The sequence below is a fragment of the Lathamus discolor genome, chromosome 1, assembly GCF_037157495.1.
Source record: "Lathamus discolor isolate bLatDis1 chromosome 1, bLatDis1.hap1, whole genome shotgun sequence".
Classification (NCBI taxonomy): Eukaryota; Metazoa; Chordata; class Aves; order Psittaciformes; family Psittacidae; genus Lathamus; species Lathamus discolor.
In genome coordinates this window covers 98,867,089-98,882,576 of record NC_088884.1, presented here as the reverse complement: position 1 = coordinate 98,882,576, position 15,488 = coordinate 98,867,089, and the positions used below count along the sequence as shown (strand labels likewise).

Genomic DNA, 15,488 nt, shown 5'->3' with positions numbered 1-15,488 from the left:
AGTTTTTCACCCTTTTCTCATTTGCATTCGTCAACCCGAAGACACAAAAAACAAATACTATTTTTTGCTGCTTTTTTTTGCTAAATGTCAGTAGAGCGACAGGACTCCCTCGAAGTCAGTTTCATAGAATATGTTTAAAAACTCATGTGCAATGATAATGGTGGCTGTGCAAATAAGTGCTCTAGAAAGCTGCATTGGTAGAAAGAGAGCAACAAAGGCAGGTATCAGGGAACACTTAACAAATCTTAGGCCTTAATTTCAGAGGAAGAATTTGTTTTTCTTGATACCACATTAGATGTCCATGTAAGCCAAAACTATATTACCCACATGGGAAGACAGTTATTAAATAAGTATTTAGACATTATTTTGCTTCCACTTATATAAATGAAGACCTATAAAACAAAACTGTGTAACCCTTCATAAAGTTCCAGGGGTGGTGTTCGCAGTGAAGTGTTTGTTTTCATGCTTTTGTGAATACTATTACTAGGATTGGAAGTTTAACAATGTAATTATTTTTGAGCTGTGTATAATATTTACTATTCATTTAGGCTCTCCATGAAATGAAATCAAATAGAATTGATCCACCCCTTTAAAAGGATTTGTTCTAAGTATTTCCCATTGAGTTTGGATTATTGCTTTAGGTTGAATTTTGACAGGCAAGTAATTAGGTGACCTCATCCTGTAATAACAAATGAGAGAGCTAATCACATAAACACATGAACGACCTTGAGAAAGAATGGAAGAGTAATGATTCATTATAGTTAATAGGAAAAACAGTAGTTTGCACTGTACGTTTTAACTATGTGGTGTTATGAGTTATTGTTTTTATAGTCCAGGAAATAACACTCAGACTTTTAGGAAGAGTTTATTCACTGTCCATAAAATCCATGAAATCAGTATAAAACTGAATGCTCTGGGCACAAATATGACTTAAGTTGACCTTATTGAGGCTTTTTCAGAAACTAGCAGACACCTACAATTCAAATTAGGTCCTTTGGATGTTTCAGGTATGACTGGAGCTCATTATATGTCCATCTTACTTCCGTAGCAAGAGAAGGGGTCACGCTTTAATCAGGACACTTTAAATATTGCGAACAGTTTAAGCAGTATGTGTTTCATTCAGTGGTGGAATGTCACGATGCCTGTTTTGAAAAAGTCTTCCTGATGACACGTGTGACACTACAAGTTTTCCTGGTTATGGTGTTGGCTTACACACAAATAGGCTGCTGACATCCGTTGGACTATTTGAGTGATAGCTCATAAGTATGACTGCAAGAGTCACAGTCTGACTTGCATTAGATCTTAGCACTTTTGGAGGGTATACATCTGTATTTGCTCTGCATGATAAAAAGATGGATGTTGTTTGTTTAGGCATTTTAAAGAAGGTATCTTGAGAGATTGTCAGGCTGTAAATTGTATTAGGGTAAAGCTGGGAGAAGGATGTGGCAAGGCAGGGCTTTGCTCTCAGGAGCCAAGTAAATAACGCATGCTTGTCAGCTGGCAAACTGGAGGAGGGAGGGCGTCTCTGAGCGGCAGTATCAGGCAGTATTATCATTCATAAACAGTAAATAAATAGGCTTTTAACAAGGTGCACTACAGGTTATATACAATCCAGCTATTCATTTTCATATATGTAATCCAGTTTAGTTTGAGACCCCTCTGCATTTTAGCAGGTAAAACACGGCAGGCTGACAAACATAGTAAGATTGCTGCCAGGGGGACCACAGAAAGATGATAAAGACTATTTGATCTTTGTGTTTTATTTAAATCAAAGTGTGACTTCTTGTGAAAGAGGGTTACTGTTTGTCAGTAAGAAAATCTTTTTGTGGTAAGGAAGATTGTTTATGTGTAAGGTGCAAAAACTTCCTTTTTCTTTAAGAAACACCAGTAATTGGTATTTTGCGAAGAAACCTACAATTTCTTATGAAAGATTTAAAAAAAAAAAGGATTCACTAGCTCTATTTTTTAAAGTAAGAAAAGAAAGAAATATTCCTGCAATGAAGACCTGTGCCGTAGATATCCAAACAGCTAAAAATGTTGGCCAGGTTGGACAGAGCCTTGGGTGACATGGTTTAGTGTGAGGTGTCCCTGCCCATTGCAAGAGGATTGGAACTAGATGATCTTAAGGTCCTTTCCAACCCTAATTATTCTATGATTCTATGACTTATTACAGGTATTTGAGTCCCTATAAACTAAAGTGTGTGTGTGTGTGTGTGTTCACTGTTGGTAGCTAACAATGAACCAAATTGATTCTACTGGAGGCCCTCCCTTGATTTCATTACTGTTTGTGGGCAATTTGTAATCAGTCTGGACTGTAAGCCATCGGAATGCTGGTCTCCGAAGAGCAGAGAGTGCAATGGTGCTTGGAAGAGTTTTAACTGACTGAATCAATTTGCTTAGTTTCCAAATCATGATGACCTACCTTTCTGGAAGACAGCCTTTTGTGTCAGATAGAAATCATTTGTCTTAAAATGGGTCTGCGTTAGGCAGGAGGTCAGGCTTCATGTGCTCATAATCCCTTCTAGCAAAATACAGTTTGAAAACTGGTTGCTAGAGTAAGGATGGAAGTACAGCACATCATGATTTAATGCATAAATGCAGACTAATAATATGTATACTCTGTGCAAAGGTTATAGGCTCCCCCTGCAGCTTACGACTAAATGTGAGGCACAGTGGTCAGATAAGTAAAATGTAGTATGATTTCTTTGTTCAGCATAAATTGCATGAGGTAACTGAAGCCCTTTCCAGTAATACCCTCTAGTGCATTGTATGTCCTTCCAGTAACATGGTGCAAGAATAATTGCCAAGGCCCCCTAGCCAGTTGTGGCTTTGTATTCCCTGGTTTCAGGTATTACATTTCACTGCCTTTCACAAAATCATAGAATGGTTTGAGTTGGAAGGGACCTTAAAGCTCACCCAGTTCCAACCCCCTGCCATGGGCAGGGATACCTTCCACTAGACCAGGTTGCTCAAAGCCCTGTCCAGCCTGGCCTTGAACACTGCTAGGGATGGGGCAGCCACAACTTGTCTGGGCAACCTGTTTGAGTGCCTCATCTCCCTCATAGTCCAGAACTTCTTCCGAATACCTAATCTGAATCTTCCCTCTTTCAGTTTAAAGACATTCCCCTTTGTCCTATCCCTGTATGCCCTTGTAAAAAGTCTCTCTCCAGCTTTCCGGTCGCCCCCTTTAGGCACTGGAAGCTGCTCTAAGGTCTCCCCAGAGCCTTCTCTTCTCCAGGCTGAACAAGTCCAGCTTTCAACCTTCCTCCATAGGAGAGGTGTTCCAGCTCTCTGATCTATCTTTGTGGCCCTCTGGACTTACTCCAACAGGTCCATGTCCTTATGTTGGGGCACCAGAGCTGAATGGAGTACTCCAGGTGGGGTCTCATGAGAAGAGGGGGAAAATCAGCTTCCTTGACCTGCTGGTCATGCTTTTGATGCAGCCCAGCATATAGTTGGCTTTCTGGGCTGCAGACACATGCTGCGGGGCCATGTTGAACTTCTCATCAACCAACACCCTCAAGTTCTGCTCAGGGCTGCTCTCAACCCAGTCTCTGCCCAGCCTGTATTTGTGCCTGGGGTTGCCTGGCCCAGGTGAAAGACCTTGCACTTAGCCTTGTTGAACTTCATGTTGTTTCCATGGGCCTACGTTTCAAGCCTGTCGGGGTCCCTCTGGATGCCATCTCTTCCCTCCAGTGTGTTAGCCATGCAGCTTGGCTTTGGCAGCCTTGCTGAGGGCACACTCAATCGCACTGTCTATATCACCAACAAAGATGTTGAACAGCACGAGTCCCAATACCAATCCCTGAGGAGCACCACTTGTCACTGATCTCTACTTGGACATCAAGCCATTAACCACAACTCTTTGAGCGCAACCATCCAGTCATTCCTTATCTACTGAGTGGTCTGTCTGTCAAATTCATATCTCCAGTTTAGAGACAAGGATGTCGTGGAGGGTAGTGTCAAATGCCTTGTGCAAGTTTGGTTAAATGATGTCAGTTTCAGTGTTCTTACACTGGGAATTCCTAATTTCATTCTGTAGTCAGAAACCTGATGAAATAATGGGAAAATGTAATTGGCATAGTCACATGATTTGTTGCCTGGATAATTCATTGGCTCTTGCCCAAAGACCTGTCTAATCTAAGGAATGTGGTTCTTTGTTGCTTGTTCAGTTTCTATAGAAACTTGCAGTTACTTATTTTGTAACCATGTCTGAAAAGGTACTTGTATATGAAGAATTAATGAACAGTATTAAATTAATTTTTTAAACTTTATTATGATCATGTGGAAGCTTCTCAGGTTATCAGTTTGAGCTGCTGTGATTTCATTCTGCTTGCATCACATCTGAGGGAAAAAAAACCACTCAAACCCCAAAAAACAACACTGACTTAAAATGCGAAATGGAACAGTTCCCAAAGGACAGCAATCGGGGTAATGGCACGATTTCAAGAATAAATATTAATTGGCTTTAATGTATATAAGAACACCTACATTATTTTTAAGTATGACATGTATCATCTGTCAAAACAGTTATAAGCAAAATTTTACTGCTAAACTGTTGCAGTTACCTTGGTAAGCTAGACTTTGAATTTCCATGGGGTCTTTTAGAGTTCTGTGAGGTTTTTTTCTCTTCACCTCACTGCATGGATATTTCTACAACCTGTTTTCATTGCTGAAAAGGCCCTGGGCAACTGCTACTTACTGCACCAGTGGAAAGTATTATTACTTTTATTTCCTTTTCCTTACCTACCTCCCATCTCTTGTTTCAGTGCTGGCTTGTTTTAGTTGGGTTCATTTTTGTGTAGTGCACTCCGCATTTCTGGAATACACTGCTCGATCTTACATTGTATCTGTTTGGTGGGACAGGGGGATGTTCCTCTGCTGTCTCCCATACCCTGGGGAGAAGGAGGTAGTATGGGTGCTCCTCTTGGCATGATGTTGCGGCACAAGTCTGCAGGTTTGTTCTGGCTCCTGGACCTTACCTGCGCATCCCAGTTTTTACATTTGCAGCGCCCTCAGAATTGGCAGAATTGGTTGGCAGGACACCCACACACCAACAGATTTGGAAATACAGCAGGAGGAAAGCAACAAGCATATTTTTAAAGATTGCAGGGACCTTACAGTGTATCTGAACCTCAGAGATTACATTTGGCCAGCATGCAACTTTATTTAGATATTACATCATGCCTGTTACATATTTAGTACTGTCAGTAGACATGTGAAGCTGCAAAGCATGAAGAACCTTCGGCATAAGCCCTGCTACATGCTTGCAGCAAACCCAGATGATTAGTGCAGTCTAGTGTCTGGCTTGGCCTGCACTCCAGTTGAGCAATACTCTTGAGCTCACTAACAGCTTTAAGCGTTTGAGGATCTTTGCTCATGGTTGAAGCACACATGTGCTTTCTGGACTGGGGCCATAACTGATTTTGTGATGCCAGAGCAGAGACTATATTCAGCAGAAGAGGAACATTATAACCTACTTCAGTCTCCTAAATTTGAAAGGAATCAAGGTGTATCTAGGAGGGCTGGTGGAGGATTGATAAGAGGAGGCTTGTTAGCATACACAAGTCATCAAAACATATGAAAGATGAGGGTTTAAGATGGCAGTAGGAACAACAGAAGCTAGTTAGACTAGGGAACATTAGGATATTTTACATAATTTTGTGTTCATATCCTGTAATTAGCAGGTGCCTCTCTAAAGTATCTGAAGACCTTACTGAAGACCGGGTGTTGTATCCAGACTTGTTTCTCATGTATTTCAGAAATCTTAGATTAAAAACTGGTGGATATTAATGCAGGACAAGATTGCATTTGATCTGGCCTGTGAAGATCTTCACAACAAAATACAAATAGAAAACACAGAAGGGGAAAATATCAAATCTGTGTTCTCACTGATATGTGGGGTATTTCCAAACATCAGTTTCAGTTCAGATTTAAGGAATCTAGTAAGATGGAAAATGGGTAGTACTTTTGTATCTTTGTGATGCATATAGCAAATCTGAAAGAACTACAAGGGAAGCAGTCTTCCCTACCAGTTATGGCAATGCAGAATGAGGAACTAATGAAACTCTGACAGTAAAAAATGAAAATGGATGCCTGAAAGGGGAAGAAGATTTTAACAGGAATGGTTTAAATGATTATATAATGCATGCAGTTTATTTCAGCTGTTTAAAAAAACCTCTTCATTTCTACCCAAATAAAAATTTACAGAAAAGAAGTCTTTGAAAGTTCATCTCTGTTTTCAGTATGTGAATTTGCTGAGAACTTCCACATGAGAATTTAAATCTGACATCTCTGCAGGGTAGATGAAAATTCTTTGTAGGCATGAAAAGGTAGAAAACTTTTGCATCTTTTACAAGTAAATAGGGCCGCTGGTGGGAGAGGGTTTGAGTTTTATTTTGTGTGCAATTTCACATAAAAATAGTATCTAGAATTTGTGGAAATATATTTAGAAATTATTGGTAGCATTTGGTATGCAAGTGTTGATGGCACCCTCAGTAGCAAAGAATTTTCAATGCTACTTTGGGGAAATGCTATGGCTTTGTCTTTAATCAGTATCCTTTCAGCTGAAAAACAACTCGACTGGCATTTCAGTCCTTTCTGCCCTAAAGAATCAGACCATTAAGTAGCATAGTTATTTTTGCTGGAAGCCTTAGTTTTTACTGACTGATATTTGAATTTTGAGCCCTTCCAGAGGGTATTGTCTGGGGATTTTTTTGTTGGTGTTACAGTGGGATTTTTTTTTTGTTCATTCCTATCCTCACACTTCCACCCTACTCCCAGGACTCCAACAGTATATGAAACACAGGAAAGAGCTAAATAGCTTTTAAATGTGGTTTTATGAAACAGCTACCTTCTGCTTTGCCTCAGTTCACCTGCCTTTATGCTAGAACTGGTGTGTATTTAAGAGTTAAAGTCTTCTTAAACTGAAAATTTTTCCCTGTTGAGTCGCTTTCCCTCTCTACAACACGAGGCAAGCTGTGGGGATGAATACACCAGTGTGCATTTTGCTGTGGAGGGTAAAGTGGAGGGGGAGTGGAGCTGTGGACTCCTCTCCTGTGGGATCTCGGAACATTCATTACTGTGATCTATCAGATTTTCCTGTTCCATAGGTCTCCTTGTGGGTACTCTTGATGTTGTGTTGGACTCCAGTGCCAGAGTGGCACCCTATCGGATCCTCTACCAGGCACCAGACTCCTTGGTCTATTGGACTATCGCCTGTGGTAAGGACAAACATGCTGACATGTGGATTTTTATTCTTCCTGGGTACTGCGCCACATAACTAATAGAACATCCCACTAGCTGAGTGCAGTCGTATCAGGACAAATAAATGTGTCAGGATGAAAACCTGCTCTAGTGGTTAAATTAAGACTCTCCAGACCTTCTAAATATTAAGACCTGGAATGCCGGCGTGTGTGTATCTGTTATGCACAGTAACTGAGCAGAAATAGCTATGGAGCAGGGACAGAAGCCCCTGATATTTCCCACCCTTCGTTTCCCATCTCTTCTGAGATGTTCTTAGGCACTCAGTCTTGGTATCCATCCCTTCTCCTCCTTGCATTTCTTCTTCATGCGCATGGCTCACTCCTACAGCATTTTAAAAGTGCAGCCTTCCTGGCTGGTGTAGTATCTCTAAAGAGTATGGTAGGAAAATTACCTGGGTTATAGCCCCCAAATTGCCCAGACAGGCCACCTGGCTTCCATTGAAATGGAAGCCAGGAAGACAGTGCAATCCTAGCACTCTCCCAAGTACTGTATATCAGCATGGCATTTCCTGGATAGTGAACTTAGTCTCCTCTAGGATAAATACCATGTACATTCCAGGGATGCCCACCTCCTGTACTTTTATTTCAGGCAATGTGTTGTCCTTCTAAATATGATGGACTTAAAAATTCAGAAAGATGGTAACTAGGTTTAGAGTTAAATAAAGAAGTGTATGTTCCTACATAGATGCAACAACTCAAGAGTTTTGGTCTTTAAGGCTCAAACTTTGACAAATTTAACTGCAAGACTGTTTCTTCTGTCATTGTAGTAGTTCGTTAAATCAATGAACTTTATATTTTGGTACATTAAATAGGATTCTTGCATGCATCAGATCCTGTAAATACTAAATGGTTTTTTTTCAGTGGCCAGGTACCTATTGCAAGTAGCATACAACAGTATGTAGCTAGTCTCCGGTTCAGTTTGCTGACTCTAAATAGCATCTGAAACTGAATGCAGAAGGGTGAGGATATTTAGCTTTGATTGGCCAAGCTCGTAAGGTCCTATTCTCATTTTTAAAGTATTGCTATTCAGACCTAACAAATAGGAACTTTTTAATACAAGTCCTCTAGCACTAAAGCTTCAAACGCTGTTTTAGGCAGCAGCCAGAACTCCCTTCATTTGAAAGAAAATTGAGGAAGAGGACAAACGAGAAGTGCATACTTGTCTGTCATCTCTTTTTAATAGACTAGTAACTTCCAGCATCCCCAGCACTTCCTGGCAGCCAAGAATACTAGCTAATGAAGCTGTAGACTTCTTCTGGCCTAACAGTGCCCTCTTATCTGTGCCCATTCTGCCAGTAAAATTCGACATTTAGATTATTTGGATAATTTTTCTTCCAGACAAATCCTCTCTCTTGGGAAGAAGACAAGGCACGGATGAAGATTGTCTTAAATTATGAATCTTAACCCTAAATGAAATTACTAAAGTAGTAAATATATCTATCTGTGCTTCCATTTTTGTGGAGTGTTTCTCGAACTTTTACTCCCCTAACATCTAGTTGGTTGATTGGCTTAGTTATTTTTGTTCAGTTATGTGCCTGCACTAGCTTAGTCTCATCACCTGAGGGGAATAGTGTGGCTCTCGCAAGGAGGTGAAATTTTAGAGAGCAAATTATTTATCAATGCAACCTTGAAGATGGGCAGCCCAGTGTTGCCTGAGGCTCTGTGCTGTGATTAGTTTATGAATCTGCAGCTAAGGCAATTCTTTCTGAACTGATCCAGGGTTATTAGAATTGTACAGGTTACAAAGGGATTTGGCTGCATTTAGCTATGCAACTCTGATTTGTCATGCATTGTACAGCTGTCCCTCCCTGTTCCCTAGGGGTACACTGCTGGTTATTTGGTGCTTGTAATCTCTTATTTTTACAGAATTTGTATTGTTCTCCTCTGCCTTCCATAAAGCAATAATTTCCTTCCTCACTAAGTAGCTTTACAGAATGACTGGAAGAAATGTGACTGTTTCCCTGTTCATTCATGTTGCATGACATTTGGTCTTGTTCTGTACAAGACTATTCAGAGGGTAAAAGATAATCCAAGGGATTTTGATGGTCTAGTGTGAGGTGTCCCTGCCCGTGGCAGGAGGGTTGGAACTAGATGATCTTAAGGTCCTTTCCAGCCCAAACCATTCTGTGATTCTAGATCTAGACATGTGACAGTGCCTGTAGTGAAGCCGTAGAAGTTATTGGAAACAGCTTGTTGTATTTAACCTCTTCCTAACGGTTGCTTCACGTAAGCCCCTTCACTTTGTTGGGTTCTGTAGACATCAGTTAGCAGGTAGATACCTTTACTTGCTAGCTCTTGAGTAAAATGGGCCAAATCTGTGGTTTGAACAAAAAGATCATAGAATCACACTGCATCTCCAGTTACTAGCGATTTTATTAGTCTTCTGTTTATGATTATGAGGACATTGACACTGGTGAATTATTTGTGACTTTTGGTTGTTGTTTTGTTTTTGATTTTTTTTTTTTTTAATATATATATGCAGGTTGCTCGAGGAAAGAAATCACTGAACACTGGGAATGGCTTGAACAGAATTTGTTACAAACTCTTTCAATCTTTGAAAATGAGAATGACATAAATACATTTGTCAGAGGAAAAATACAGGTAGTTAAATACATTATTGTAAGTGTTAATGATAAATGTGACTGTGGAAGGAAAACTGATGTGAATTCTAACCAAATTTAACCTGGTAGTCCCCAGGCTGCTCCACCCTTCTGAATAAGGAACTAGATTCTAAGTACTAACATGTGTGTAAAAAGTAAGGGAAACTGGGATTAGTGCAGTGTGATAAAAAAAACCCTACATATATAGTCATGGATTCAAACATTGTATGTTCTGAAATTAATTGCACCATTGCTTTTGTCTTAAACTTTGACAGTTTTCTATGTAACTGCTTTTCCAGAGCAAACCTTTTATTTTTTTATTTTTTTTCCATGTACTCATCATAAAATGTCTCCTTACCCTCTTCAGTGTAGTTAAATTCTGTAGGGTTGGTATTTGCACTTCACAGAGGTTTTAGGGGTTGCTGGTTGATTAATTTGTTAGTTTTTTTTTTGTGTTGTTTTTTGTTTGTTTGTTTTGCCAGACTTTCTCCTATAGGTAGTAGCTATACTTGTAAAAAGCACTTTATCCATGCTAAGAATTACCTAAAAATTAATATTTTGGTGAAAGATTGATTAGAAGCATAACTATTGTACATACTTGGTGTGTTTTCTAAGCACTGGCTTTGTATCATTCCTCTATTAACATTTCATGTAGTAAGTCAACTGTCTTAAGAATCTCCTTAAGTTGTGTTTTACTAGTGAATCAGGTGTGAGGGCTGAGGATAATCATGGAAACACCTAATGTGAGAAGACATCTGTCTTGTGAAATATAATTTTTTTAAGGAACTTGTTAAAGTTGGATGAATATTAAAAGTGAATGATGGTTCACTGTCTTAATACTCTACTTTCAATGTAAATATGGAGCAATTTGAAGACAAGTCCCTTTCCTTTTTATAACTTTAATATAGAAGATTATAAAAGAGATTAGGAAAATAAGTGAATAGACTTCTGTTCTGTGTGCATTTCTCTGTTCTATGTTCAGCATAGAGGTATCAAAAGGCAGCTTTTCACCACACTGCTGTCACTTCAAATTAGATTAAGGTCTCCTGAACGTGAAAGTGTGAATTATTTTTATAATTCTGCTAGTTAATCTAATAGGAGATATTTCTTTGTTTCCTCTTGCTCTTTTGTTCATTCCAGGTCTACTAAGACAGGGTCATAAAAGTGGTTTGGTATTTTCTCTAGTCAATCACATATCTTTTTTTCCTTTTGCTTTTTTCCTTCACTTTAGAAGAAAGCTTTCTGCTGAAATCCTATCTCTGGCTCTTCAGAGAGCATATATAGGTGGAAGGGGAAATATTACAAATCATGGGTGCTTAACAGAGTTGTTGGGAATGTTTGAGATAGGCTGGTTAATTTAAAGCAGAGTATTGGCAAGTGGTTGGTGTTTGGTTGCTTTTGACATAGGCATAGTAAGGAGCAAGGTCATCAGACAGCCTTGAACAAAGTAAATAACTATATAAACAGGAGAATGAGCAGAAGAATAAAAGATAAGCAAAATTCTTTCTTGACATTGCAATAACTGTTGTGTCCTTTGGCCCAGACAGCAATGATAATAAGGATGTCTGATACCCCATGGCAACAAATATGCTGTGTACTTCTTTCTCTCCCTACTAGGGCATCATCGCTGAGTACAACAAAATCAATGGCATCAAGGAAGATGATGATACAGAAAAATTTAAGGAAGCCATAGTGAAATTTCACAAGCTGTTTGGGATGCCAGAAGAAGAGAAGTTGGTGAACTACTACTCCTGCAGTTACTGGAAGGGGAAGGTTCCCCGTCAGGGCTGGGTCTATCTCAGCATTAATCACCTTTGCTTTTACTCTTTCCTCATGGGCAAGGAAGGTATGTTTTACAGTGGACCAGTGGTCTGTGCATCTAAGAATTGTTAGGAAATCTGTGGTTTGTTATTGTTCACCTACAGAACTGCTGAAGGGTGCAGTGATACTGCTGAGGAAAAGAGGAGTAGGGAGCGATTCCCTAATTGTCATGCTGTTCCCTGATTTGTTTTGTATTTCTCAAAGTAGTTCTCTGTAAAACAATACATGGGCATCATCTGGAGGCATGGTTAACTTCAGGGACTGTGTCCAGAGGGATTAGAGATGAGATCACACCAGTTCTGGCTCCTTCTGCTCTTATACAGTCCTCCAGTACTACTCTGGCAGACTTTGAAAATCCCACATTTACTCATATACAACTCCAGAGCATCACAAAGGGCTCAGAGGAGACCCAGGATCAAGAACCTACATAGTATGGATGCAACCAGTTTGCTACAGAGGGAGTTAATTCTAAGCAGTGTGGAACTGAGCAAGTCTGCAGTACTTGGTTATGAGAAATGGATCAGTCGCAGGTCTTTCTATTTGGTTGTGTGGACATACCCTAGTGAATGACTTTTTTGGGTTTGTTTTTGTTTTTTCATGGAGTTTTTTGACAAAAATAATATAGATTTTGTCCCTGCTTTAAGGACAATGTTCTAACCTATAGTGGTGTTGGAAGAAAAGCCAAGGATCTGTCATTACTGTAATATTTGAAACTTCTTAATGTGTAAAAATAACACAAACACATCTTATAGGTTTAGACTGTATTTCTTTGCTTCCATGGGAAAGAAGGATGTCAGAGTCTGAGCAGTATGTTTTCTCACCTAGCTTTGTAACACTTTTGTTTGGTGTTCACTGCAGAAGTAAATGATCCTTAAACTCTCTTATCTGCTGTTTCTCGGGTGATTGTATTTTGTTTGTACAAGCTGGATCTATTTATGCTGTTCTCCCAACTTTTCAGGTTGCAAGCAAATTTCAGCTAAATACATTTTTGAGGAAGAGGAAAATAAAAGGTTTTGAATATGCGATTATTTTGGTACTAAATATTTTGTTGTTGTTGTTTCTTTGCTTCTGTTCAGCAAAGTTGGTTATCCGCTGGGTTGATATCACTCAACTTGAGAAGAATGCCACACTGCTCTTCCCTGATATGATCAAAGTGAGCACAAGGTCAAGTGAACATTTCTTCTCAGTATTCCTTAATATCAGTGAGACATTTAAACTAATGGAACAGCTTGCCAATATAGCTATGCGACAGCTTTTGGACAATGAAGGATTTGAACAAGACAGGTCATTACCCAAACTGAAAAAGAAATCCCCAAAAAAAGTATCTGCACTGAAACGGTAGGTAGCACTGGCCCTTAGTCATTTGTTTCTCCCCAGTCCCTTTACTTGCAGGATTTTGTTTTGCTGTCGTTTACTGTTACTCCAAGAGGAATGATTGATTCTATTAGTGGCAAAATGGAAATAACTATTTAAATAGAATTATTTGGTCTCCTGTTGAAATAGGAGAGGGAAAACATTTGAATATGAACATGCAGAAAAAATGAAAGTAACATATTTGAGCCAAGTTCTTGTTTGTTCAGAAGCTGTTTAATGTATCTCTTGACACTGGCTGTATTAGGCATCTGTTATGAGGCCTTTTTGGGTTACCAGGGGAAGGTAATAAAATGACTTAAGCGCTATTAGGAATCTGCCTAACATTCATACTTGGTCCTATAACTGGAGTTGAAAAATTACTCTAGATGGTGAATTCTATCTAGAACTTACTTTCTAGGTAACAGAGATGGAAAAAAGTGACATAAAATTCTAAAGAATAAGAAATTATCTGGAAAATCTTTCTGCTTCTTCTATAGATGTCATGCTGCAATTTGATAGTTTCTTGTTAATTTTTTCATTATTTTATGTTGATCATGTTAGTGACCCATACAGAATTAATCATAGAATCATAAATGCTAATCTATACGTAACCATTGTTTATGTTTCTCATTGCGTAGTGACATCAGCATGCATCATATCATGCATTATATTACTTAGTTTTGTCTTTCTGACTGTTCAGTGTTTTGCACGGAATGCATTGTCAAGACTAAGTCTTGAAATTGTTAACAAACTCTAGCCCACAGGATTCCATCATGCTAATAAACAAGTCTCAAAGAAGCATTTTTGGTGTGATATTACACGGGGTCATGTGTTATTCAGTAATAAAATCACTGTATATAAACTCAGAAAATATGTATTTCTTAAGAAAAGTTTTGTGGGCTTGTTTTAGGGATCTTGATGCCAGAGCAAAGAGTGAGAGATACCGTGCATTGTTCCGACTTCCTAAGGATGAGAAATTAGATGGACACACAGACTGTACTCTCTGGACTCCATTCAACAAAATGCATATTTTGGGGCAGATGTTTGTTTCTACAAACTACATTTGCTTTACTAGCAAAGAGGAGAACTTGTGCAGCCTTATTATCCCTCTTCGAGAGGTAAATATTTGTATTTGTAAATTTGTAGGGCAATATAATACTGATATTTGCGGAAAAACCTCTTTTAGTCCCTTCAATCTCTTGTGAGTTTACTATTCTGATGTGTTCTAAGTAATATTTAATGACGTGGTATCTTAAAAGTTCCTGCTACTAAAATTCACAGGGAGTTTTCTGTCAGTTTTTACAAACCTTATGAGTTCTTCCCCTCCATAATTTATATTCTGATTTATAGCCCCATGGTACGTTTTTTGTGCCTCATAGGGAGGGATGGGGCAGTAAAACTTCCTAGATTGGCAAGTGGAATTTCTGTTAAAGAATCTGTCAGATAAGATCTGTTTTTGTGAGGTGTGAGGAGATTCATAATCATAAAGATTTAAATTCTCTTCACACAGACTTGCAGTCATTTATTCCTGTGCATGGAAAATATTTGTCAGCATTTTATAGATCAGTGTGCTTCCCTTTTTAAAGCTGGCTGCTTAAAGCAGATGTTCAGTAAAAATGACCTAAGCTTAATGCAATTAAAGAAATTATGTTGGAGAGGGTTCTTTATGATTGACTTGATTTGTGGGTTAATGGAAAAAGCTGTGAAGTCTTGGAAATATTAGCAAAGCTGATGTAACCAAGGACAGTTTGTCATAACTGGAGAGCTAAGGAATATTTCAAGGCACGTATTTTCTCCCACGAATCATAAAGAGTGAAAACAAGTGATATTTGTTTGGAAACTTTGAAGTACACCTTCTCCATGGTGTGTTGCAGTGACTTTTGGTTATTTGAGAAGAGGCATTTGATGATGGTTGCACTGTTTGTCTGGAACTCCCAGGGAAGAATGATCCTCTAGGTGGAGTGATGGAAGAAGAGAAGTCTGCATTTGTCAGGACCTCTTTTTCTGGATGCAGATTCAGCAACTGATCAGTACCCTTAATAATTGAAGGGAAGCTTCCTATTTAATTAAAGCTTTGGGTCAGACCCTAACCTAATTCCAGTATTCTGCGGTAGCCTGAACATGTTATGACTGATGAGACAATGATGAAGCATTGATTCAGAAATGATGATCAGGAAAGCTGATTTTCAGTGGCTGACTGCACTGCTTACTGCACCCAGTAGGTGCAGTTTTCAAGATCAGTACTTCAGATATGTGTGTGTGTTTACTTGAATAGGAAATAAGTGAATATTAGCTCTCATTGTAGCAGGGCATACTTGCTGGAATGTCTGTCCTGTGCCTCTAGAATTTGTCTGTCTTGAGCTGATTATGTTCAAACAGTTTACGTGAAACTGAAAAATTACGTAGGAACACTTTTTAGCTAATTTCAATATGCTATTAGTGAATGTCC

The 15,488-nt window shown here is 39.0% G+C and overlaps 1 protein-coding gene across 2 annotated transcripts in view; it reads left to right on the top strand.

The window, feature by feature from the left end:
- TBC1D9 (TBC1 domain family member 9) overlaps window positions 1-15,488 on the top strand; it is a 48,983-nt gene that overhangs the window by 9,307 nt on the left and 24,188 nt on the right. For both annotated transcript variants that reach the window (XM_065687664.1, XM_065687669.1), the window contains exons 2-6: window positions 7,113-7,223; window positions 9,748-9,866; window positions 11,483-11,711; window positions 12,763-13,024; window positions 13,950-14,157. In XM_065687664.1, coding sequence (XP_065543736.1) covers window positions 7,113-7,223; window positions 9,748-9,866; window positions 11,483-11,711; window positions 12,763-13,024; window positions 13,950-14,157 — 929 coding nt within the window. The remainder of the gene's footprint in view (window positions 1-7,112; window positions 7,224-9,747; window positions 9,867-11,482; window positions 11,712-12,762; window positions 13,025-13,949; window positions 14,158-15,488) is intronic.